This window comes from Podarcis melisellensis (genome assembly GCF_964234715.1).
Source record: "Podarcis melisellensis genome assembly, chromosome: 11".
NCBI classification, from domain to species: Eukaryota; Metazoa; Chordata; class Lepidosauria; order Squamata; family Lacertidae; genus Podarcis; species Podarcis melisellensis.
Window position 1 is genome coordinate 56,700,526 of NC_138543.1, and position 27,769 is coordinate 56,728,294.

The window sequence follows — 27,769 nt, forward strand, 5'->3', positions numbered from 1 at the left end:
AAGAAATCAGACGCGATGAAAACAGCACGCCTGGATCCTCTGCCACAGACCTGCTGGGATGTGCAGTGAGTTACAATGCAAAATCTGACTCGGGTGCCAAAGAATCAATTGTTCCAAGGTCTTGCTAAGCCAGGAGACCTTCACAAAGAGTTCTCTTGCCACTGTGAATGCAGGCAGACTGGATTTCTGTAGCTTGGCAAGGGGGCTGTGGAGACCACATGGCCTCTTAAATATAGAATCATAGAGTTGGAAGGGAACCCCAAGGACCATGCACCATATTTTTCGGTCCATAAGACGCACCTAGTTTTTGGAGGAGGAAAACAAGGAAAAAAATATTCTGAATCCCAGAAGCCAGAACAGCAAGAGGGATCTGGCTTCTGGGATAGCCACGCAAAGCCTCTTCAGGGCAGTGGGATGAAGGCTCCCCCTGCCCGGAAGAGGCTGTGTGGGGCTAAGCCAGAAGCCCTATTGCTGTCCTGGTTTATGGGATAGCCACGTAAAATCTCTTCCAGGCAGCGGGAGGAAGGCTCCCCCAAGAGCCGTGCTCCCTTTAAAGAGCACACATGCTCCACGGGGCTCTTTAAAGGGAGCACTGAGCAGAGCCTCCCGCCTGCATTCACTTCATAAGACGCACACATATTTCCCCTTACTTTTTAGGAGTGTCTTATAGAGTGAAAAATACGGTAGTCCAACCCCCTGCAATTTAGGAATATGCAGCTGCTCCATACAGGGACTGAACCTGCAACCTTGGCGTTATCAGCACCATACTCTAACCAACTGAGCTATCCTCTGAAGTGATCTGCTTCCCAAGCTACTGTTTTGCTTTTTAGATGGTTGTGTTTAGATGAGTGAGAGTGTGCATGTTTGTGAGTGTGCGTGTGCGTGCGATTTGGCGGTCTCAATCAAATCAGCTTGAGTGTCTCAGGTGCTAAAGAACTAAGATTATTCAGGGCAGACAGGGAACTGCATTTTCAAATTTACAGGTGAAACTCGGAAAATTAGAATATCGTGGAAGGGTTCATTTATTTCAGTGATTCAACTTAAAAGGTGAAACTAATATATGAGATAGACTCATGGCATGCAAAGGGAGATATGTCAAACCTTTATTTCTTATAATTGTGATGATCATGGCATATAGCTGATGAAAACCCCAAATTAACAATCTCAGAAAATTAGAATTTTAAATGAAATCAGCAAAACAAGGCCTGCAAATAGAACAATATTGGACCTCTGAGAAGTAGAAGCATGCATATGTACTCAGTACTTGGTTTGGGCCCCTTTTGCATCAATTACTACCTCAATGGCATGGATGTTATCAGCCTGTGGCACTGCTGAGGTGTTATGGAAGACCAGGAAGCTTCAATAGCAGCCTTCAGCTCTTCTGCATTGTTCGGTCTCATGTCTCTCATCTGTCTCTTGGCAATGCCCCATAGATTCTCTTTCGGGTTCAGGTCAGGCGAGTTTGCTGGCCAATCAAGCACAGTAATCCCATGGCCATTCAACCAGGTTTTGGCACTTTTGGCAGTGTGGGCAGGTGCCAAAGTCCTGCTGGAAAATGAAGTCAGCATCCCCATAAAGCTCGTCTGCGGAAGGAAGCATGAAGTGCTCCAAAATCTCCTGGTAGATAGCTGCGTTGACCTTGGACTTAATGAAGTGCAGTGGACCAACACCTGATGACATGGTTCCCCAAATCTCTTTTCTGATGAGAGCAGCTTTTGCATCTCATTTGGATACCAAGGACCCAGAGTCTGGAGGAAGAATGTGGAGGCACACAATGCCAGATGCTTGAAGACCAGTGTGAAGTTTCCACAGTCTGTGTTGATTTGGGGAGCGATGTCATCAACTGGTGTTGGTCCAATGTCATGAGTCTATCTCATACATTAGTTTCACCTTTTAAGTTGAATTACTGAAATAAATGAACTTTTCCACAATATTCTAATTTTCTGAGTTTCACCTGTATACACCGTATGATTGACTTATGGAATTCACTGTTAGAATCGGTGATGAGGTAAGGTATCTGGCCAGCTTTTTTTTTTTTTTTAAAGGAATGAAATAAATTCTGCGAGGAGCGGCCTACTGGCAGCTACTACCTAAAAAAGAAAAACTTTGGTGCTCTTCTAATGTTCTTACCTGGGCAAACTTGTGGATCTGCTCCACCATCGCAGCAAAGAGAGCATGGACACTTTCATCTATCAGGCTCTGCATGTAGTGCACAGCCTCCTCGTCAGAGAGATCCAGGCGGAACTTATCTTGCACCTGGGAAGGAAAGAAGAGAGCAGGAGAATTTAAAAAAAGGAATGTGATTTTGTACATTGCGGATACCATCCCTTTGCCATGTCCCTTTGTTGTTAGGAGGAGGTTTTCAAAGTACAAAATCCTACTCCAAAATCCCACAACCTCCCCTAGACCAGCCTTTCTCAACCTGTGGGTCCCCATATGTTGTTGAATTACATCTCCCATCACCCCTAGGTAGCAAGGCCAAACCTCAGGGATGAAGGGAGTTGTTGTCCAACAACATCTGGGGACCCACAGGTTGAGAAGCACTGCCCTAGACATAATCAAAAAACAATGGGAGGACAGCATAGGCTATGAGATTAACCCCACACAGTGGACCAGAATGTGGTCTAAACCTCCCTTTAAATCCATATCAGCAAAGAGGAAAGAACTCGCTCTGAAACTCACTTACAGATGGTACCTAATACCAAGGAAACTAGAGCCAACACACCCAGGAAACTCACAAAAATGCTGGAGAGGATGTACCTCCACAGGCACATACTTCCACATGTGGTGGGAATGCCCCCAAATCCAACTATTTTGGACAACAATCCTACAAGAAATATGCAAAATAACTAAGCAAGTATTAGAAGTCACCCCAGACTTCTAATGTCTCAACACTAATGTCTTAACAAATGAAACTGATCTGTAGAAAATGTAACTTGGCAGGTTTTGAATGAACATACACAAATTTATTGGTTGATAACATGAGAGATAGACAAGGCAAGGATATGTAGAATTTTATAACATGCAGAAAATAATATCTGCAGAGAAATCAGAGAGAGGAGCTGAGGGGAATCCCTGGTGGTGGGGGGAGAGGGAGGGATGGAAAGGTGGGAAAAAATGGGAAAAAATAATGTATGTGATTATATAGTTTGATAATTTGTTATTTTGAAATTGCTTAATAAAAATATTTTGAAAAAAGAGAAAAAAGAAAATTTAACTTGAACAAAGAGACATTGCACATACTTTTGTAAACCAAGAAATCTTTAAAAATATTTGTTGTTGTTTTTTCAAAGAATGTGAAGTATGCACAAGGATGCACACACCCCAAAGTTGCCCAGGAAGATGCAAGCAATGCAAAATACAGTGGCTCAACTGTTTGCTGGAGCAGACTATTACCATGTTATATCACAGCTGAAAGAATCACAGAAGCATAGAATCTTAGAACTGGAAGGGACTCCAAGGATCATCTAGTCCAACCCTCCGGAAATGCAGAAATCACAGTTAAAGAATCCCTGAGAGAAGCCCATCCACCCTCTGTTTGAAAACCTTCAAGGAAGGAGTGTTCACCACTTCCAAGTTAGTCCATTCCATCATCTAACGGCTCTTACTGCCGGGAAGTTCTTCCTAACATTTAGCCGGACTCTCCTTTCTCGTAATTTGAATCCATGAAAGAACTGGCTGCCAGTTAGTTAACTAGCTAAATCCAGGGTCCTGGTATTAGTGTAAAGGTAAAGGGACCCCTGACCATTAGGTCCAGTCGTGGCCGACTCTGGGGTTGTGGCGCTCATCTCGCTTTATTGGCTGAGGGAGCCGGCGTACAGCTTCCGGGTCATGTGGCCAGCATGACTAAGCTGCTTCTGGCGAACCAGAGCAGTGCACAGAAATGCTGTTTACCTTCCCACCGGAGGGGTACCTATTTATCTACTTGCATTTTGATGTGCTTTTGAACAGCTAGGTGGGCAGGAGCAGGGACCGAGCAATGGGAGCTCACCCTGTCGCGGGGATTCGAACCACCAACCTTCTGATTGGCAAGCCCTAGGCTCTGTGGTTTAACCCACAGCGCCACCCTAAATGGCTTGAGACCAAGATACCTACACTATGGTTTCATTCCTTACATACCCAACCAGTTGCTGTGCTCTGCTGAATAATCCATCTTATCAGAAGGTCCGTTCCACACAATGCTACTGAGCCTTAGTGTTACTGAACCTTTGCAACTTCCTCCCGACAACCTTATCTGCCACGTCTACTGTCTTTTCAGCACCAACTGAAGACCTTCCCTTTTCAACAAGACTTTTGAGTGGAGATCTTCATCTGCATTGGAGCTGAAACTGATTTTACATATGAAAGTGGGTTTTTTTTTTACATATGATTTTTTAAAATGGTTTTAATTGTTTTTAAATACGAAATTGTGTAAGTGTTTTTATTGCGGATGCTTTTATTGTCAAAACACATCAAGGTATTTTACTGAAAGCAATTCAAAAAATGGAATTAGTGGCAGAAATAAAATCCTGACAGACAGCACGCCAGGTGTATGGGCACAGGCATAGGCAAACTCGGCCCTCCAGATGTTTTGGGACTACAACTCCCATCATCCCTAGCTAACAGGCCCAGTGGTCAGGGATGATGAGGATTGTAGTCTCAAAACATCTGGAGGGCCGAGTTTGCCTATGCCTGGTTTTGCATCTACACTTAATTGTGGTGGAGGCTTCACTCCTTGCCCCTAGATATCATGCAACGTGGGTACAAGGGACAGGACAGGGGATGGGGTCCAGTGGTCAAACATCTGCTTTCATGCAGAAGGTTCCACATCTGGGCATCTCTAGGCAGGGCTGGAAAAGACTCCTGGTCTGATATCTTGGGAGAGCTGCAGCCAATACTGTTGACAATACTGAGTGAGTTGGACCAAGGGACTGACTCAGTAGAAGCAAATGCCATTTTCAGCTGGGATGGGGAAGAAGAGATGTTTGTTGAGGGTGAAAATGTACACACTGGAGCTTTTTTAAAAATAAGAAAGTGCCTTTTAGAAAAACCCTACGGCTGTTCAGGGAAGCAGCATGGAAACAGCACATAAGAGATGACAACAGGAGTTCCACCAAAGCCATCTCTGTATGGTGGGCAAGAATTAGATTAGCGGGGATTACATTTTTCATCTGTGAATTAGTTACTACACTCATTCAGTTTCTTTCCGCTGACAGCTGGGAGGCTTAAAAAGACTGCTATGAAAGTGTCAATGCCGGGCTTACATGGTGCGCAAGCCAAACGCCTGGAGTCCTAAAACTAAAAAAAAAAAAAAGGAAAAGGAGGAGGGAGATGCAGGAACTTCCAAGTCTTCCTGATTCACCCTTGCAGGCAATGCCGTGACCATCAAGCGCTTTTGCAGGTTTTTGCATCAGAGGGCCAGAAAAGTGATCAGTAAAGTAACACCGGTCCTGAAAGATCTTCATTGGCCCCCAGTACATTTCCGAGCACAATTCAAAGTCTTGCTGCTGACCTTTAAAGCCCTAAACAGCCTCGGTCCTGTATACCTGAAGGAGTGTCTCCACTCCCATCGTTCAACCTGGACACTGAGGTCCAGCGTCAAGGGCCTTCTGGCGGTTCCCTTGTTGCAAGAAGTGAGGTTACAGGGAATCAGGCAGAGGGCCTTCTTGGTAGTGGCGCCTGCCCTGTGGAACGCCCTCCCAGCAGATGTCAAGGCAATCAACAACTATTTTACTTTTAAAAGACAACTGAAAAACCTCCCCTGTTTAGGGAGGTTTTTAATGTCTGATGCTGTACTGCTTTTAATATTCAGTTGGAAGCTGCCCAGAAACCTAGCCAGATGGGTGGGGTATAAATAATAAATTATTATTATTATTATTATTATTATTATTATTATTATTATTATTATTATTATTATTATTATCATCATCATCAGCAGCAGCAGCAGCACTAGCTGGCCACCCAGAATCTCATAAAGCACATGGAAGGTGTCTTCTGCAGCAGGATTCCATTTTTTCAAGGAATCTCGGCGATGGGAAAGTGTGAAAGTGCATCTAATCCAACCTCCTGCTGAGAGTCAGGCTAATTCTTCCCCGGCCCTCAACAGGTTTGACCTACACAATCCAGGTCAGGAGTCTGTTGAAGGAAGGAGACAGGCAAAGCTCAGCCATATGGCTTCAGGAAAGGGCAATAGAAGCTCTGCACCGGGCTCTCTATATATACCTGCATTATGAGTAGGCTTATTCACACATTGGGACATGGGTGGCACTGTGGGTTAAACCACAGAGCCTAGGGCTTGCTGATCAGAAGGTCGGCAGTTCGAATCCCCATGACGGGGTGAGCTCCCGTTGCTCGGTCCCAGCTCCTGCCAACCTAGCAGTTCGAAAGCACGTCAAAGTGCAAGTAGATAAATAGGTATCACTCCGGTGGGAAGGTAAACGGCGTTTCCGTGCGCTGCTCTGGTTCGCCAGAAGCGGCTTAGTCATGCTGGCCACATGACCCGGAAGCTGTACGCCGGCTCCCTCGGCCAATAAAGCGAGATGAGCGCCGCAACCCCAGAGTCGGCCACAACTGGACCTAATGGTCAGGGGTCCCTTTACCTTTTTGTTATTCACACATTGCGCCAAACACAGTGAAGAAGCTGTCTTGAAATGTACAAGTGCTTGTGTGGACGAGTGCACAGTTATTGATTTGCACAGCTAAAATACTGGGGTTACGCTCTAAACAGACTGTACGGGTGGTCAATGTTACATGTGAACAATGGTGCGAGTGCACAAGTGTTTGTGTGAAAGATTGCACTCCTACTGTACAGCTGAATGTGCGAAATGAGAGTCCCCTCTCCTCCCTCAACACACTCCCATACCCCCCCCCAGATCTGCTCCATAGGGTTGTGTGAACCCCTAAAAAGCAGATATGGGGGTGCATCAGGCAGGAATCTTTGAGCTGATGGAACATTCCTATTGGATGCAACACATTAAAATTATGATTATTACGTTAGCTCATGGCTTTTCACAAAAAAAGCCCAAGTGACTTACAGGACATGATAAAAATTCCAAGCACTTATCAACCATTTAAAATCAGATACACAAGAAACAAATAAATAATAACCAACGATTCTGGGATTCCCTCTGAAAACCACAGGGAAATCATAAAGCTTCCACTCTGTATAAAAATGGCACTCTTATTGATTATCCAGTTCCGAAGGAGATGCCTGGCCAATATCAATGTTGCACACCCACCGTATAAGAGTTTCCCTCGGTGCGCCCCTTAAGGCAAGAACCCCAAGCACACATTTGCATAATCCTCCATTTGCACAGAGGTAAATGGAAGAGCATCTCTGCAGCTTAGCATCTGCTGAGGAAAACCTAGCTTCGCTCATCCTGTTCTGTGCATAAGCCACGCCACATATGCGTAAATGTTGACTTATGGCTCCACTTATCGTACGTGACATCAGTGGCCATTTCAATTCAACCCTCTCAGAGCTCAGGATGGCCGTATTTTACTAGCCAAGTTTCACCACCGCAGGACAAAGAGAAGGTATCCTCACCACTTGCTTTAACTTAGATTCAGAACATAAATTATAAAATTGCAAACCTTTCCCCGGAGAGCCTTGGTTGGGCAGAAAATGATCTCGATTTATAAAGGTCTTGTCTGTTCCCCTGTCCAAATATAAGACTTCTCTCCAGAGTGCTTTATATTACTCCTGTTAATAGCGAACAAAGTTGAGCGAGTGCCAACAAGGACTGTAACCCAAAGAGGGCCACTGATCAAGAATTAAGTATCATAGAATAGAATCATAGAATCATAGAGTTGGAAGAGACCCCAAGGGCCATCGAGTCCAACCCCCTGCCAAGCAGGAAACACCATCAGAGCACTCCTGACATATGGGTGTCAAGCCTCTGCTTAAAGACTTCCAAAGAAGGAGACTCCACCACACTCCTTGGCAGCAAATTCCACTGTCGAACAGCTCTTACTGTCAGGAAGTTCTTCCTAATGTTTAGGTGGAATCTTCTTTCTTGCAGTTTGGAACCATTGCTCCGTGTCCGCTTCTCTGGAGCAGCAGAAAACAACCTTTCTCCTTCCTCTATGTGACATCCTTTTATATATTTGAACATGGCTATCATATCACCCCTTAACCTCCTCTTCTCCAGGCTAAACATGCCCAGCGCCCTTAGCCGTTCCTCATAAGGCATTGTTTCCAGGCCTTTGACCATTTTGGTTGCCCTCCTCTGAACACGTTCCAGTTTGTCAGTGTCCTTCTTGAACTGTGGTGCCCAGAACTGGACACAGTACTCCAGGTGAGGTCTGACCAGAGCAGAATACAGTGGCACTATTACTTCCCTTGATCTAGATGCTATACTCCTATTGATGCAGCCCAGCTGGATGAAGACCAATATGCCCAGCTGGATGAAGACCAAGGTTAGAAGAAGTATAAAGAAGCTCAGCATCCTTCTGAAGTCTGAGCAGGTTGTGGTAAGCCCTAGAGCACATTTAGGGGGTGCACCAGTAGCGAATGTTCCACTGTGCAAACAGCACAATTAGGTGTGTTGGTGTTGACCTTTAAAGCCTTAAACGGCCTTGGCCTGGATAACTGAAGGAGCGTCTCCACCCCCATCGTTCAGCCCAGACCCTGAGATGCAGCTCCAAAGGCCTTCTGCTGGTTTCCTCATGGTGAGAAATCAGATTACAGGGAGCCAGACAGATGGCCTTTTTGGTAGTGGCACCTGGCTTGTGGAATGTCCTCCCACCAGATGTCAATGAGATGAACAACTACACAACTTTTAAAAGACATCTGAAGGCAGCCCTGTATAGGGAAGCTTTTAATGTTTGATGTCTTACTGTGTTTTAGTTTTTGGAAGCTGCTCATAGTGGCCGGGGCAACCCAGTCAGATGGGAATAATAATAGTAATAATAGTAATAGTTATAGTAATAATAATAATAATAATAATAATAATAATAATAATAATAATAATAATACTGACTTAACATTCACTACTTTAGCGCTATGTAGGATGCAACCCACAAAAATTATTATTGCATTGGTTCATGCCTTTCTACAAAAATCCCCAAGGGGGTTACATAATTTTAGAAACAAATTCCAATCCCTTGTCAGCTATTTGAAATCAGGTACCTAGAAATAAATAAATAATGATATAATTAGATAGACAGACAGACAGATAGATATAGATGTAGATAAAGATATAGATAGGTGTTCAATACAAGAAGAACAAAAAGGGGGGTATCCCATCTCTATCCACCAAATGACAGCAAAAGCAGGTCATATATCATACCAGGGTACAATTTAGGGCCAAGAGGAATGTATTATCCTGATGAAGGGAAGCTGACAGGGCTGGGGCTAGATATGTTTCTCTGGGGAGAGCATTCCACAGTCAGAGGACCACTTTGCTGCAGCTGCTTTGAACACCTTTGATTCACTGCTTTGTTTTAAAACTGCCCTTGCCCTATCAGAACTTTTTATCTCTCTCTATCACCTTGCTCACTTTCAAGAAACATGGTAGAAAAGTTATTTTATTTCTATTTTTAAAATAAGACAATTCTTCCCATTAACGCTGCATTCTCTCTTCCTTTTGGCGAATGTGCAATTAAAAAGAGGAGGGGAGGAGGACGTCTGTGAAGCCCAGAGAGGAAGAAGTCTTGCCAAGGCAACAAATTATTTCTCGGGGTCATTGTACGACCAAGATTAATGAACACACGAGTCCCACTTGTGAAGTGATCCACAGGACAGGCAAGATCTCAGAAAAACTCTGCTCAGTGGTGCAGGAAGTGAAACTAATTTTGTTTCGAATCTTTGAGCGTTTGCAAAATCAGTTTAGCCAAATAATTAAAAAACAACACACACACACACACCAGTTATGTTGCAAGTGGTCAATCCCCCTACCCAAGCTCTTTGCTTTGCATGTGGGAAGTTGCCTGCAACTTTCTGAATTCCTATTAAAATCAGCCTTTGTTTGTGCAGCCATTAAAATTATTAATGCCTCGCAAGCAAACTGTATCTTAGATGCAGAAGATGGGGAAGAAATTGAGATATAATTTTCGCATTGCTTCTACAGAGGCCCTTGCAATTATCTTTCCTCCAGCATCTAATTAAATATGGATTTTAGACCATTTGTAAGTCCTGAGACTAAAGTGGGGAGGCGGGAAGGGTAAAAACAAACAAACAAACCAGCACAAGAACGTAAGTTATTGTTCCAATATTGGCCCAAGAATAAATGTTAACACATCTTCCATTGGGCCAAATACCATTGTAGAAAAAACATAGAAGCATTTTCATTATGCTATCCTTCAGCTGGTGCAGTCTGGTGTTAATTCACAAGCCCTCCTGCACCTAATACAAACTTTGCCCAGATGTTTTATTTTCGGACACCAATTTCCTCTGCATTCAAAGCAAAGGCACACTTCGCGCTTAAGCCCAAACACGATTAGCTCTCAAAACAAAAGGGAGGCAGCCTCCTTGCAGCTCTCAGGAAATCCTATTGAATCCCAAAGTTCGCTGGATTTAGTTCCATTTTGGACATAGGAGGAATAAGTTAACATTGGCAATTTCACCTTTTGCCAGAATAGTCCGGCAATCCTACCCACCACTGAACATATCTCCTGGGATGGAGAGGTGTGTGCCCTATTGTGATGGTGGCCCAAAGGGCCATAATGAATGTGATAATGTAAACCCCTATAAATCCTTGAATATGCTTCTAATAGAGAAGTTATGGTAAAAAGGTAAAGGTAAAGGGACCCCTGACCATTAGGTCCAGTCGAGACCGACTCTGGGGTTGCAGTGCTCATCTCGCTTTATTGGCCGAAGGAGCCGGCGTACAGCTTCCGGGTCATGTGGCCAGCATGACTAAGCTGCTTCTGGCGAACCAGAGCAGTGCACAGAAATGCAGTTTACCTTCCCGCTGGAGCGGTACCTATTTATCTACTTGCACTTAGACGTGCTTTTGAACTGCTAGGTTGGCAGGAGCAGGGACTGAGCAACGGGCACTCACCCTGCTGTGGGGATTCGAACTGTTGAGCTTCTGATCAGCAAGTCCTAGGCTCTGTGCTTTAACCCACAGTGCCACCAACGTCCCTTTTATAAATCATTGAATATGCTTCTAATAGAGAAGTTATGGTAACCTGTTGCATTATGAAACTGATGATTTGGCAAGCCGCCGTCGCCCACTGGGACAGAAGGAAGAGCTAATATGTAAATCAAGAAGATATAGCTCATAAGCTAGAACATAAGTAGATACATGGTGCAAATGGCCACACGTAACACAGGTTCCCAACATGCATACTAAACCAATGTAAGAGATCATGGCGAGAATCAAAGTTTAGTTAGTAATGCTTATTGCACATGTGTATTAAACATGAAATGAGGTAATGATGTACATGATTGGTGAAAATTGAAATCCTTTGTTTGAAAAGTTATAAATAACCCTGCCCGGACCCTTGGGTGGGGTTGCAGTTTTGCGAAAAGATTCAACTGTAACCTATTGCTTTGCAATAAACAACAATGGACTCCTAACTCCTCTCATCTCTGAGTTTTAGTGGCGTAAACTCAGAAGATAAGCCATTTTTGGCTTACAACACTATGATATTGTTTGGCATGTGGACTGGACCAGCACTGGGGAATCTGGCCTTGAAGATGGACTCCAGCTCCCATCAGCCCCTGCAGCCAGCATGTCCAGTGGTCAGAGTGGTAGCCCCAGGACATCTGAAGGGCTGCAGGGTCCCCTGCCTCATTCGCCTCCAGCCTAAAACTACAAAAGCCATACTTGGTACTTGTAACACATTGACAGGAGGAGATGTACTGCGTTTTTAAAAGTGTTATCCCCCCCCGCCCCCAGGGCTTTATGTGGACTTAGAAAGTACAGTAACCATGAAGGTAGTTCTTTAACTGATACGCATCAAAGCTCCCCAGGATGCATTCCATCAGTGTCAGAATAAACTGCAGATTCTCTTCAGTAACTCGGGAGATCACAGATAAAGCAGCTTTCTCCTTTCCGCTACTCCTAGCACAAAACAAACCTTTTGACCAAAAACTCTGCCTCCTCCTCCTCCTTCTTCTTCCCCACCTCTTGGAAGAATTACAACGGAATTATTGAGATCAAAACTCCTTCTGCCTACCGTTAAAATGCCGGGAATGTAAACAGAATGGGTTTAGGCGAGGAAAAGTGGCCAGAGGTTTGCTCCACAATGAGAAGGTAAGGGGCACTTTAACTACTCCACCTGTTTCCTGGATATGTAAAGTGTTCGTTCATGAGCAATAACGATTCTTCAAACTCTAAGCCTGTGTGCAAGGTTTGATCTTCTCCAATGCTGCACAGCCGCAGCCGCCCAAGGCATGTTATAAATATAAGAACCATAGTACAGTGGTACCTCGGTTTTCAAGCATTTTGGAACCTGAACATTTCTGTTTTCAAATGATGAAAACCCGGAAGTAAATGCTTCCATTTTCAAATGCGTCTCGGAAGTCGAACGGCTTCCTCTGTGTCCCCCCCCCCAATTTTCTCCACTGACTTTGCAGACCACCCTTTGTGCCTCGGTTGTCAAATGTTTCAGAAGTCGAACGGTCTTCCGGAATGGATTACTTTAGACAACCGAGGTACAGTGGTGCCCCGCAAGACGAACGCCTCGCAAGATGGAAAACCCGCTAGACAAAAGGGTTTTCCGTTTTGGAGGTGCTTCGCAAAACGAATTTCCCTATGGGGTTGCTTCGCAAGACGAAAAAATATTGCGTCCCCCCGCGGGGTTTTTTCGCTTTTTTCGCCCTTTTCCTAAGCCGCTAAGCCGCTTAACAGCTGATCCGCTGATAAGCCGCTTAACAGCTGATTGCTGAAAGCCGCTAGACTGCTGTAGCGCTAATCCGCTAAGCTGTCAATGGGCTTGCTTCGCAAGACGAAAAAAACGCTAGACAAAGAGAATCGCGGAACGAATTCTTTTCGTCTAGCGAGGCACCACTGTACCACTGTATTATTGTAGATGTCATCTTCTTAAATGTTAGGAAGAACTTTCTGCAGTGGGCTCCCCTTCGTAGGAGCTTTTTAAAGCAGAGGTTGGATGGCCATCTGTCAGGGATTCGTTAAATGTGATTCCTGCACTGCAGGTGGTTGGACAGACTCTACAATTCTGTGATTCCACAATCTTCAGTTGCTCACGCCCCATAAGCTTTTGGGCAACGGAGCTCCAGCCAGTCATCTCAAGGCTAGATACATATCTTGATGCAAACCTCTCACAGTGTGGTGTAGTGGTTAAGAGTGGTAGGCTCGTAATCTGGGGAACTGGGTTCGTATCTCCGCTCCTCCACATGCAACTGCTGGGTGACCTTGGGCCAGTCACACTTCTTTGAAGTCTCTCAGCCCCACTCACCTCACAGAGTGCTTCTTGCGGGGGGGGGGGAGGGGAAGGAGAATGTTAGCCTCTTTGAGACTCCTTAAAGGGAAAGGCGGGATATCAAATCCAAACTCCTCCTCCTCCTCCTCCTCCTCCTCCTCTTCTTCTTCTTCTTCCTCCCCTTTTGCATGATATCTGGCTCCGATGGGAGAAAGCTGGCTTCACCTATGGATATAAGCTCCAGTCTTGTGCAGAGCCTAGTCATTGGTCCACCTGGAATGCCTGCTCAGAGAATTGTCTACTCCAGGAATGGGGAGGTGGATCTGGCTGGTGGGCTGATCTGTATCTCACCCAGGAGCCGAAGATGACTTGTGGGCGGGCCACTCGCATGTCAATCACCTGGCACCGTAATGTGATCGGGGACATTTGGGTACCAGTGATCTATGTTCACTCCTGACAGGTCCTTCTGGTGTCTAGTTACGTACAAGCAAGCCACACTGCAACCAGCTGAAATCAACCAGCCAAGCACTGGACCCCCTAACCCAGTGGTGGACAAACTCAGCCCTCCAGATGTTTTGAGACTACAACTCCCATCATCCCTAGCTAACAGAACCAGTGGTCAGGGATGATGGGAATTCTAGTTCCAAAATATCTGGAGGGCCAAGTTTGGCCACCACTGCCCTAACCTCTCACAGTGATGATGACACAAACCCCTACACTAACATTATGCAACAGAACGAAAGAACAACCTCCATCTCTCCCTCCCTTCTCTTTTCCCCAAATCACAAGATGACCATGATGAAAGCATCTCTCACTACATGTAAACGAACTGTGAAAAAAGACACTATAAATTGAAAGTGGAGATGAAAGATGTACTCCCCCGTGTTTATAGCACAATAAAATCCTTTAAAAACCCACTAATTATTAAAAAAAATGACACCAGGAGACTTGTTTTTGCCTGTTTGGGTGATCAGCTGACTGCAGCAAACCTTTGGCCCAGTCGCATCCTTATTTGGCCTACCTCTATAATGACCCCAGGCTTGGCCCAAATGGCCTCGTAGCCCAATCAGACCCCCCAGGTTCCCCACCCCTGGTCTATTTTGCTCTGCAGGTTCCAGACAGGGGCCTTTGCCACCACTCCCTACCTCATTCTTTTCAGCTGGAGATCCTGAGCTCTGTTGCTGGGACCTCTTTGCTTGCAAAACACATGTTCTACTACTGAGATATAACCCCCTTCCTTTTAACCACCTAACAACAGTAGGAGAAACAATAATAACAGATGCAAGAGATTATAGACATGGCAGAATTTGCTCCAAAGAAGCTACCAGCAAAAGCAACATGAATTTCCAAGGGTCATTCAACCAAGACGGGGCAAGGATCTCTTCTATTCTAGCTTTAGGCATTAGGCTGCCCACAAGGCAATAACCTGTCCCAAAGGAATGAAGGATTAACAAGCAAGACTGTGTAAGCCCAGACCCTGCTTTTCTGAGGCAGAGGCTAACAATGCCTGAGTCAGCTACTCTGGGCAATTTGGTATCAATGTTTAATGACTACATGTTGCGAACTCAAGAGTTAGGTAGAAATAAATAAATAAATAAATAAATAAATAAATAAATAAATAAAGAGAGTCCACACCAAGTCGCAAAGCTTGTCTGGCAAGCTTCTGTTTTCCCACACACCCCTTGATATTTCATTCACAAGACTAATTGCAAGTCAACCATTCTGAAAGTTATCTGTTGCTACAGCGCTCTGCCGGCTCTGCAGGCTACCAGACACTGCTGATTCACACTATGATGAATGAACAGCTTAATAGACATCTCATCACTTTGCTCATTGCAAAGGCAGCGGACCCCAACACTCCATCATGTCGGAAGGAAGTCCAGGCTTGCTTCCACCAGGGCTCAAAGTCGCTGGGGAAGGGCCTTAGCTCAGTGGAAGAACATCTGGCCTGCATGCAGAACATCTCCAGTTCAACCCCTGGCAGCTCCAGGTAGGGCTGGGAAGCTGGCCTGGCCTGAAAACCTGGAGAGCGGCTGGCAGTCAGTGTAGACAATACTGAGCTGGGTAGATCAATGGTTGTTGTTTAGTCATTTAGTTGTGTCCGACTCTTCGTGACCCCATGGACCAGAGCACGCCAGGCACTCCTGTTTTCCACTGCCTCCCGCAGTTTAGTCAAACTCATGCTGGTAGCTTCGAAAACACTATCCAACTATCTCATCCTCTGTCGTCCCCTTCTCCTTGTTCCCTCAATCTTTCCCAACATCAGGGTCTTTTCCAGGGAGTCTTCTCTTCTCATGAGGTGGCCAAAGTATTGGAGCCTCAGCTTCAGGATCTGTCCTTCCAGTGAGCACTCAGGGCTGATTTCCTTCAGAATGGATAGGTTTTGATCTTCTTGCAGTCCATGGGACTCTCAAGAGTCTCCTCCAGCACCATAATTCAAAAGCATCAATTCTTCTTTATGGTCCAGCTTTCATTTCCATACATCACTACTGGGAAAACCATAGCTTTTACTATACGGACCTTTGTTGGCAAGGTGATGTCTCTACTTTTTAAGATGCTGCCTAGGTTTGTCATTGCTTTTCTCCCAAGATCAATGGTGTGCCATGGTAAAAGGCAGATTCCTATGTTACTATCACACGGTGTCTTTCTTTTGGAGCAAGGGGTGGCAGCCTTTGATGGTTCAGGGATCATGTTCCATTCTGGGCTGGGGGGATGCACAAGTCAGTGGTGAGTGAGGCCATAGGAAAAATTGGGTGAGTGTGGATATACATCGGAAGGAAGGGTGGGAGGAGACCAGCAACACCTTCTCTCTCTCCTCTGAGAGCCAGTGTGGTGTAGTGGTTAAGAGCGGTAGACTAATAATCTGGTGAACTGGGTTTGCTTTCCCGCTCCTCCACATGCAGCTGCTGGGTGATCTTGGGCTAGTCACACTTCTTTGAAGTCTCTCAGCCCCACTCACCTCACAGAGTGTTTGTTATGGGGGAGGAAGGGAATTGAGATTGATGGCCGCTTTGAGACTCCTTAGGGTAGTGATAAAGTGGGATATCAAATCCAAACTCTTCTTCTTCTTTGTGGGATGTAACGTAAGCAGTCAAATACAATACTTCCTGTTTGCCCAGAGTGGACACGCAAGGGGTGTTACTCTAGCCAAGAGGAGACTTCCTGTCAAACGTGGTCTGGGGCTTCCTTCCCCTGCGTGTGACCAGGTAGGTGGGTGTGACTCTGGGAGACCCTATAAAAGGGGCTGGTCACACAGCCATCGTTCTTCTTCTTCCATTTACTTCTCTTGGACTGCATGTGGAATGAGTTCCCATATGGAATGAACTCAAACCCTCTTCTGTAACTCTAAGCAAAAGCCTGCCTTCAGGGATGCAACTGTGAACTGAATGTGAGTAAACTTCTTATTACTTTTAAAAGAAGCCTCTTGTGTCTTTACTCTCTTTAGGAGGGATAAAAGGGAACTTACAAAGCCAGATTGGATTGCTTAAGTAAAGAGATTCAATCAATTCTACCAACTAGTTTCCTGCTATATATTAGAGAATGCACTCTGCTGCTGACTCACAAGTGTGAGTTAGGAAGGATACTATTAAATCAATATATCCTCTCCTTGTATCTGCAACATTCCCACACTCTTTGCCAAGAGGCCACTGTAGTTGGCAGATCTGGCCCACAATGAGCTTGCCACAGCTGTCAATGCCATGGCAACTGCAGCAGATGGTGCACTCCTTGGAGGCTGGATCTGATGCCCCTGTGGATCCTGCCACCTGAGGCAGCCAAGTCACCTTGCCTCATGTGTGGGCCGGCCTTGGATGTAGGCTGAAACACAGAGAGACACAACCTCTCCCAATCAGGAGCCAATGGAAGGTAGAGCCAAATTAATTCTAGTTTTGTCTCCATCCTCCTCCTTGCTTTGTCCTACAAGTGCAACACTGCGACGAAGTGCAGAGGAAGCCGTAAGGTAAAGGCTCATTCCTCCTGCGCCACCTCAGAGATGGAAGTAAATGTCAGGTAGAGAAACTTCAACTAGCTCTTTCCCTTATTCTGGTAATTTCCCACCACCTCTCCTGCTCAGGTCTTCCTAAAAAACGAAAAGGGAAGCAGTGGAGAGATATGAGTCATTTTTTTATTTTATGTTTGCACGGGGGATTTGTCTGTGCAAAATGTTTAGCAAACGCTGAGCACCATCATATCCTACGAGCAGAAACTTGCGGCTCCTTTGGGATCGCTTGAACCTTCCTGCTGTCACTTTCCGTCAAGGAAACGGATGCTATCAACAGTTAAAACAGGGCTACTTTTTCTATTCTTTTTTTTTTTTTTACAGGCATTGGTGGGCTTGAAGAAAATAGATGGCCTTTATCATCCATCCCCGCTCCTGAACTCCGATTTTTATTTTTATTTTTTTAAAAAAACACACACAATGAAGCAGCGGCCCCTGCTGTAAGTCCAGGGATGTTTCACCAGAGAGAGCACAGGCAGTCAGAAGCATTATGTTTCTGAAACCCGCCTGCGTTTCTTTTGTCTGGCGAAGAAATCATTGGTCCCAGATGCTCTCTCATTTAAAGGTCATGTTTGCTAAGAAAGACACATGCTGAACTCTGAGGTCGCTTGGCTCAAAGGCTTGGGGAGGGGGTGAGGAGACTAGTTTTGTTTTGTCTCGTTTAGATTTAACAATAGGAAACTTGCATCCAAGCGTTACCTAGAGAACAGTACTGCCAAGTGCCCCCAAGCACTTTGGTCTCCAACGAACAAAAATATTCTGTAGTTATTATCATCCAAACCATTATCCATCTTGGAAGCTGGGGAGGGAGACACTTAAAGCAGAAACAAAGAGGATATTTGCAAATCGCTGCATCAACTTCCTCACCCAAGGCAGCGTTGGCTGAATTTCTTTTAATTTTTTTGGTAAAAAAGGAGAAGTGCTGGAAAACTTCTTTTGCAAAAAACAAACAAACGTAGAAACAACACATTCTTTTCCATGAGCATGTTTAGGAAAAAAGCTGAGTCTAACCAGTAGTCCATCAAAGCTTAGACTGTCTGGACTGAAATTTTCCCAGTCCTACCTGAAGATGCTGGGGGCTGAATCCAGGAACTTCTGCATGCAATGTTAAATGGGGAACATCAAAAACCATCCACTGCACGTCAGTTTTTTGCACGTACCAATTTTGAGGAACTAGCTGGTGGTTAAGAGACGCGGGTGGCACTGTGGGTTAAACCACAGACCCTAGGACTTGCCGATCAGAAGGTCAGCGGGTCGAATCCCCACGACAGGGTGAGCTCCCGTTGCTCGGTCCCTGCTCCTGCCAACCTAGCAGTTTGAAAGCACGTCAAAGTGCAAGTAGATAAATAGGCACAGCTCCGGCAGGAAGGTAAACAGCATTTCAGTGCGCTGCTCTGGTTCGCCAGAAGTGGCTTAGTCATGCTGGCCACATGACCCGGAAGCTGTACGCCAGCTCCCTCGGAACAATAAAGCGAGATGAGCGCCAAACTCCAGAGTTGTCTGTGACTGGATCTAATGGTCAGGGGTCCCTTTACCTTTACTAAATGGAAGAGCATCTCTGCAGCTTAGCATCTGCTGAGGAAAGCCCGGCTTCGCTTATCCTTTTCTGCTCATAAGCCATGCCACACATGGCATGGACACTCTCCAAGCACCCTTTCTTTGGCTGCCCGTAAAACATCCCAAAGCAATTTCACAATACGTGGAAATGGATCCGAGGGCAGGTATTTTCTTGATCCAGCCCATGGGTCTCTAAGCATGCACCAGTAAAATGCAAGCAAAAGTGCCCTGCCTGCCTCACAAGGTTGTTGTTAAGGGCAACATGACAAAATCTTTTAAAATCATGGTTCAATTTAAACACAACTACTTTATAGTAATAATCAAATGGAGGCCTTGCCCTTTTTACACACCTCTCCATTGATAAAGGCTTCCCCTGTGCTGTAACCATCGCAGGAAACGGAGAGCTCTAATTTATTCACGATCTTTACTTTGTTGGTGTTTAAAGCTTAAGGGTAAGATGATTTCGAACGGCTTCAGTACAAAAGCAGTTCTCTCCGACACACTTCTGTCATTCTCTTGCCTTTGTCTCCATAAATAGGCTAATTTATACCCACTGATACTTAAGAGTGATGTAGGGTTTTGTCTACCAAAATATTTCTCTGCGTTGGATCACTATAGCAACTGTATTCTTCATTAAAAATAATCAAAGCACATACTGTTCTTACACACAACATACTCAGGTCCCCCCTTCTCCAAATTGCCATCTTCTAATCATCTTGATATTATCCCTTTCCAAAAAATTGCAATAGAAATCTACTGTTTTCTTTTATTAATGTTGATGTTTATGACCCTGTCCTTATAATTTAAAGGGATCTGCTCAGCTCTGCCAGCGCGATAGCAAGATGGGACCTCCACGTCTGGAGACATTGCACCTCTGAATGACAGGGGCTGGAGTCAAAACGATGAAAGGGGCTGCTGTTTATGGGGCAGCAGTCTGCCCACCTGCGAACCTCCAGCAGCTGGTATTCAGAGACATATTGCCTCTGACATACCGGTCAGTAGCCACTGATAGCCCTCTCCTCCATGAATTAGTCCAATCCGCTTTTAAAGCCATCCAAGTTGCTGGCCATCACTGTCTCCTGTGGCAAGGAGTTCCGTAGTTTAACTATGCATTGCATGACTAAGCACTTTCTCTTATCTGCCCTCCAAATTCCAGCTTCACTTCATGTCCACGAATTGTAGACAGGGAGAAAAAACTTTTCTCTCAATCCACTTTCTCCATGACGTGAATAATTTTATTTCAGTTATATTTTATTAAATTTTCAAAAAAACATCACATATACATTCCAATACATAATAATATATTTTGCTTTGCTTTGTCGACTTCCCACCCCATTTTTGTGGTGTTTATTATTTTTTTATTACTCCCTCTTTCTCTAATTCCTTATGTTGCTCATAGTTCAAATCTTGCTTGCAAATTCATTGTACTATAATATTTCTTTAAATACAGTGGTACCTCTGGTTAAGAACTTAATTCGTTCTGGAGGTATGTAGCGAGTGCTACAAATGGTGAACAGCCAAAGAACAAAGGTGTCATGGGCTTTGAAGACACTCAAACTCAGGAGGCAGGGGAGAAAAGTGGCAGGAGGAAGGAATCCTTGGCAAACTTTCTCCATGATCAACTCCTGCCTGGAAACCTATGTCCCCACTGTGGAAGGACATGTGGATCCAGAATTGGCCTCCACAGTCACTTACTGTTAAAACCCTGTTTATGAAAGACAATCTTACTCGGCTACAAGGGATCGCCAGAGAAGAAGAAGAAGAATGTTATGTATGTTTGAGTTTTTATATTGTAAACTGCCTTGTGGTTCTCGAACGAAGGGCAGTCTAGAAATTATGCAAACATGTTTTCGGACTATTTAAAGAAACATTATAGCCTGATGAACTCGTGAGCAGGATTTGAGCTATGAGCAACGGAAGTAATTAGATTATGATATTTGTGGCTATGATTTGATAGAACAGCAGCGGGAGGGGAGAAAAAACAACGCTGTGGAAAATGGGGAGGAAAGTCGACAAAAATAAGAGGAAAGATGAAATTGTGTTATGACTGTAGATGTTAAACATGCTCAAGCTTAATAAAATATAACTGGGGGAAAATAGAAATCATATACAGTCATAGATCTTGTTATGTTTGGTTCAGGTTACGTTCTTTCAGGATACGTCCCGCGGCAACCCAGAAGTAATGGAATGGGTTACTTCCAAGTTTTGCCGCTCACGCATGCGCAGATGCTCAAAATGATGTCACACACATGCACAGACGTGGGTTGCGTTCTGCTCATGTTGCGAACGGGGCTCCGGAACAGATCCTGTTCGCAATCAGAGGCACCACTGTATATATGCTTGAGGTGAGAACTATACACTGTATTTCAAATGCAGCCACACCATATATTTGTATAAAGACATTATGAATCTACATCAGTGAAAGTTGTGCAACATCAGAAATATATCACCTGAAAAACGGGCCCTACTCAAACCTGCAGCTGAAGTTTCTGAAGAGTCGTCCAAGCACCTGGAGTCGCAGGATTTTATTTTATCTTATTGTTTAAAATAATGAATTTCAGCCACTCTTTGTTTCCCTTTTCTGTCATCCTGGTGCTTTAGGGAGCACTTGCACCAGGAGATGAGAAAATTGACTTAGAACACCCATCTGCATAAAGCAAATAGCAGCGTTTGTCTTGTAGCCAGGCAAACACAGCGTACTTTACAAGTCTTCGCCCCTAAGCCTTCCATGAAAATGATATTATGGCTGAAAATGGGCTATTGACTTCATTCAGGCACCGACAGGTAATTTAATTTTACAGGTCAAGGCAAAATGGATCCTTATCTTGTTTGAGTTTCTCGAAATATATATGGATTTCTTGTTTAAAGCTTTGAGGAGGGGGACGGGGGGACAAGACGAAAATCAATCAAGACACCGAAAACATCTGTTTAAATTCTCCTCAACACAATGTACGTGGCGTTATCTTGTTTAAATGAGTTTGAGCAAAGCTGCCTACTTCAGCCAGGAGAAGTTTAAGGCAACTGTCTCCGCTCTCGACTCCACTCACGAGAGCTGAAACATGGCCTTGTTTACAACACACCAGAATAGTCTCTTATAACAATGAGGAATTGATGCTTTTGAATTCTGGTGCTGGAGGAGACTCTTGAAAGTCCCATGGACTGCAAGAAGATCAAACCTATCCATTCTGAAGGAAATCAGCCCTGAGTGCTCACTGGAAGGACAGATCCTGAAGCTGAGGCTCCAATACTTTGACCACCTCATGAGAAGAGAAGACTCCCTGGAAAAGACCCTGATGTTGGGAAAGATTGAGGGCACAAAGAGAAGGGGACGACAGAGGACGAGACGGTTGGACAGTGTTTTCGAGGCTACCAGCATGAGTTTGACCAAACTGTGGGAGGTGGTGGAGGACAGGGGTGCCTGGCGTGATCTGGTCCATGGGGTCACAAAGAGTTGGACATGACTAAACAACTAAACAACAACAACAAACAATGAGTTTTCCCGGATGGAGGACAGAGACGGATGGGTGAAGAAACAAAGGCAAAATTCACATTTATTTGCTCCACCCACTTTTGCCTCCGGTGCCACCCACAACTGGAATCTGGCTCCCGGAATACTGCCCTGAAGGGAATGTGGCCCTCAGCCTGGAAAAAAAAGTTCCCCAATCAGTTATATGGCAAGGGGTGATAAAATACTATCAAACAGATACTGGAAAAATCTGGCTCTTTATTAGCAAAGAGATCCCAATTTAGATCTAGCCCAAACACATTGCTTCATAGGAATGATGTGCCAAGATTGGAAAATTCTCTTCTGTAACAAAGAACAAAAGAGAAAGAAAAAGAAAGAGAGAGATGATATTGCTGAAAATCAATGCAACTGTAGCATTAGATAAATATAGATTTTTCCTGATAGGGTTGCAGAAAGAAAAGCTTTGCCACAGGGAGCGGGAAAAATAATATAAATTCGGTTTCAAATTTCTCCCAGAATACCTGATGATTTTATAAGACATCATTCTCACTTCAGACTGAGCAGCCCATACAAAGTAAGAGCTATTGAACTGGGGAGAAATGGAAGTCCTCCTTGAGATCACTGTGTATTGAGATACCAGCGTCACCTTCAGGGCTTGGAAGTTAAGAAGAATTAGCATCGCTTGGGGACTCCAGCGGCTTCAATTGTGATTTCAGTACCAGCTTTTTGCTATTGGTGGGCATTGGCCATGTTTGGGGGCTCAATATACCGAAAAGAGTAGGGACGCGGGTGGCGCTGTGGTCTAAACCACTGAGCCTCTTGGGCTTGCTGATCAGAAGGTCGCCAGTTTGAATCCTCGTGATGGGGTGAGCTCCTATTGCTCGGTCCCAGCTCCTGCCAACCTAGCAGTTCAAAGCATGCCAAAAAGTGCAAGTAGATAAATAGGTACTGCTGTGGTGGGAAGGCAAACGCTGTTTCCATGCACTGCTCTGGTTTTGCCAGAAGCGGCTTTGCCATGCTGGCCACATGACACAGAAAAACTGTCTGCGGACAAACGCCGGCTCCCTCGGCCTGTAAAGCGAGATGAGCGCCACACCCCAGAGTCGTCTGCGACTGGACTTAACTGTCAGGGGTCCCTTTACCTTTACAGTGGTAGCTCAGGTTAAGAACTTAATTTGTTCTGGAGGTCCGTTCTTAACCTGAAACTGTTCTTAACCTGAGGTACCACTTTAGCGAATGGGGCCTCCCGCTGCCACGCGATTTCTGTTCTCATCCTGAAGCAAAGTTCTTAACCCGAGGTACTATTTCTGGGGTAGGGGTCTGTAACCTGAAGCGTCTGTAACCTGAAGCATCTGTAACCCGAGATACCACTGTATCTGACTTTTAGAAGGCAGCCATATATTGGGAATTTTTTTATGTCTGATGTTTTACAATTTTAGTGTGCTGTAAACCCCCCAGGGTGGCTGGGGAAGCCCAGCCAGATGGATGGAGTATTAATAATGAAATAAAATAAAATAATTAAAGCACATATGATCAAACTTTGTAAAAGAAAGTGCAGCCTGGAGAGCTATTGAAATTAAATAAGAACATCATAACATCAGTAACCTTTCCAGATCTTCAGTCTTATGACATTAAGACAACATATTGTCACACAAGATCAAGAGCGACTCACTGTTCCAGGGAGAAATTGATTACAAAACTTCAAAGGCATCACAAGGTATCACACAAACTGATTCCATTCTCCCCACCCCCACCCCTGAAGAAAGCGCTTTGGGATTTATTCTATTAGACTTTCCATTAAAGTAGACTTTGAAAAATGGAAAGGAGACACCTCCATTAAAACAAACGGAACAAAAAAGGCTGTGATGTGAAGGACTGACAAAATAAATAAGATTCCAAATGCAGAAGCATAGATATAATATAATAAGATGAGTCTTTTACAAGATCGGCAAAACTCAGAAGAAGCAGCATTCAAAAGACCTCAGAAAGAAACACTTCTCAGCAAGTGGCACATTGAAATGTAGTCTGAATGGAGAAAGAGAAATTGGGATGGCTGGCTCTCTCCAGCCAACACGAAAACGTGTATGCCGTTGCCCAAATCAAACATGAAAGCTGTTGCCCACATATTAATAACAAGCCGGTTATGTTCTGCCTTAATTGGCACGAAAACACAAAGGAAGAGACTCTCCATTTGATAGAGGAAGAGTGTCAGATTGCTTGCAAGACAGAGTCCAGGCCAAACACAAACACCATCACGTCAAGCAACACTGAACTCCTGACAGAGATGAATGGGATTAAACTAAGTGGTAAGTCAGAACTTGAAGTCTGCAGATGAGGAAAAAACAAAAGAAAAGAAAATAAGCACGACCCCAGAAATCCAGAACAACTGCCAATTTCGTTCTTTGATGGCCAGGTTTCCACCAATTATATATCCTTGACGACTGCATCTCAGTGCAGTGACGAGGGTTAGGAAACGTAAAACCCCCCACCAGAGAAATCAGAATGGTTTCAGAAGTGGCTATTCCCCCTCCTCCGTCAAATTAAAAAGAGACCAGGCTGGAATAAGATGGGTTTCTGAATCATCAGAAGACAGAGATGAGATTGCTCTTGTTTGGCAAGCTGCCCTCCCGCTTCTTTTATAGACTTCCTTCGGATAATGTCTAGGATCACTTCCAACATTACATTTCTCACTTTGCAAGGGTCCCTGGGCCAGTTCATACTGCTAGAGTCCTCTGTGTGCCGCAGTTCAAGCACACGGCCGCACAAGGGATTATCACAATCATCATCAACAACAATGAAATTTCTACCCAGCTCTTCCTCTCAAAGGAGCCCTGGGGAACAAACAACAATACAATTTAAAAAAAAGCAATGCAATTAAAATAATCTGAAACATCTTTAAAAGACATAAAAACAAATTAAAACTAGGGTTTACTGTTTGAAATATGGCAACCCTAATCTAAACACTTTCAAAAACACTATGAGCATCTCGAAACGTTTGAACACAACCAGATACCCTCACAACCAACTAATCCAAGGGTGTCAGGAATAGCATCGTTCAGCCTGAGAGCTGCATCTCCTTCTGGGTGATTTTCCTGGGGTGGAACAGCAACGATTGGCAGAGCAAGAGGCAAAATAGAGGGTGGGCAATGGACATGTCTCTTACCTTTGTACTGCGGGCGACACTGCAGTCACATAAAAGCCAGAGGTTTCGACAGAACCCCTTCACATCTCTCCAAGCAGGCAGACAAGAAGCAACTCCATGGCTTGAGGTGATATTCCAACATGAGGAGGCATGTGGAGCAGGGCTGGTGAGGGCCTCAGCTTGGGAAGAGTTTCAAAGCTCAGACAGGGAAGCCTGGCCAGTGTGTTCCCTGCTTCTGAACCAGCAGAAGTGAGGAAAACTTGATTGGCACCCTAAGCCCTTTTTAAATGTGTTGTTGGGTTGCTGTCTTTATTTTGATTATGCATTTTGTGGTTTTATATTCTGATTTTATGGAATGATGTATGGAAGTGAGAGCTGGACTATAAAGAAGGATGATCACTGAAGAATTGATGCTTTTGAATTATGGTGCTGGAGGAGACTCTTGAGAGTCCCATGGACTGCAAGAAGATCAAACCTCTCCATTCTTAAGGAAATCAGCCCTGAGTGCTCACTGGAAGGACAGATCCTGAAGCTGAGGCTACAATACTTTGGCCACCTCATGAGAAGAGAAGACTCCCTTGAAAAGACCCTGATGTTGGGAATGATGGAGGGCACAAGGAGAAGGGGACGACAGAGGACGAGATGGTTGGACAGTGTTCTCGAAGCTACCAGCATGAGTTTGACCAAACTGTGGGAGGCAGTGGAAGACAGGAGTGCCTGACATGCTCTGGTCCAGGGGGTCACGAAGAGTCGGACACGACTAAACGACTAAACAACAACAACATTCTGATTTTATCTCGAGAACCTCCCTGAGACCTGCGGGTATAGGGCAGAATATAAATTCAATCAACAAATACAACAACCACTGTTTCATGGGAACAGTGCATGTGTGCTTTGACACACAATGGCAGGGGGCTGAGAAATGGAGGGAAGAATAAATGAAATGAGTTTGGGAGCCAGGTCCCTCTCTGTGGGCAGAGCACATCTCGTAGCGCACACACTTCATATTCAATTCTTACCTTCTTTACAGTCTTGTCTGGCTCAAGAGCTATGTCCGGGATGTTGGCATCGACCATGAGGGAGAACAGGTTCAAAATGAGGTTGGAATACCTGTGGAGAAGAAGAGGGCAGACATGGTAAGAAAATAATAACCCAGAGGGGAAGCCAATTTAGCCACAAACAGAGAGTATTGTGGCACAGGCTTATAGGGACTTGATGCATGAAGTGGATTCTTAATTGGCAGCCTGCCAGCCAAAATTTTAGATACAGTTGGATGCGCAATGTGGACAAAATGAGACATCCGAAGGTCAAATTAATCGCACTCAAAAAAGAACCTACAGCAAGTAGAAAACGAGCAACCTTAGCTTTTTGTTGGCATTAGCTGAAGCATTGGCTAATTAAATTTCCTCGGGAGGATGAGAGACTATGTTACCTTCGCAAGATGGGTGGGGAACTTTTTTCTTCTTCTTGTCAGGTGCAGTTCCCAATGCTTGCATTAAACCACCGGTTTTTGGCAGTGTGAAATCCACATTGCCTTGTCCATGGGTGGCGCTGTGGTCTAAACCACTGAGCCTCTTGGGCTTGCCGATCAGAAGGTCGGAAGTTTGGATCTGCGTGACGGAGTGAGCTCCCGTTGCTCTGTCCCAGCTCCTGCCAACATAGCAGTTTGAAAGCACGCCAGTGCAAGTAGATAAATAGGTACCACTGTGGTGGGAAGGTAAACGGCGTTTCCGTGTGCTCTGGTTTCCCTCAAAGTGTTCTGTTGTGCCAGAAGCGGTTTAGTCCTGCTGGCCACATGACCCGGAAAGCTGTCTGTGGACAAACACTGGCTCCCTCGGCCTGAAAGTGAGATGAGTGCCACAACCCCATAGTCACCTTTGACTGGACATAACCATCCAGGTGTCCTTTACCTTTATACCTCTGACTGAGCCTTTGGGGATGGTTTAAAGAACCTTTCTTTAAAAGAGCGTTCCAGGGGCTGGAACGAAATATTTCTGGCACTTCCACTGTGTGGACCTCAGAGTGTGTCTCCTGTCCAGCGTTAGCACCCGACCAAAGTTTTGTGAATTATGTGAACCAACCGTTTTACACCTATAACTTTGGAGATCCAAAAGTCATTTGTAACCATTAAACAGGAACAGCCTGATAGTTGCCTTGAGCTTTACAACTGAAGTCTGTATGCTTGAAACAGCTGCTGGCGTTTCAAGGGAATGCACTTAACATTTTACTTTCTTAAAAGTAAAATACAGTGTGTGGGCTTTTTTATATATATACATTTAATTTAAAAATTAAATTA

At 44.7% G+C, this 27,769-nt stretch overlaps 1 protein-coding gene across 2 annotated transcripts in view; it reads right to left on the reverse strand.

The window, feature by feature from the left end:
• PIK3C3 (phosphatidylinositol 3-kinase catalytic subunit type 3) overlaps window positions 1-27,769 on the reverse strand; it is a 112,890-nt gene that overhangs the window by 7,923 nt on the left and 77,198 nt on the right. For both annotated transcript variants that reach the window (XM_081929643.1, XM_081929642.1), the window contains 2 exons: window positions 26,493-26,583; window positions 2,131-2,256 (listed from right to left, as the gene is read on the reverse strand). In XM_081929643.1, the coding sequence (XP_081785769.1) occupies window positions 2,131-2,256; window positions 26,493-26,583 (217 nt within the window). The remainder of the gene's footprint in view (window positions 1-2,130; window positions 2,257-26,492; window positions 26,584-27,769) is intronic.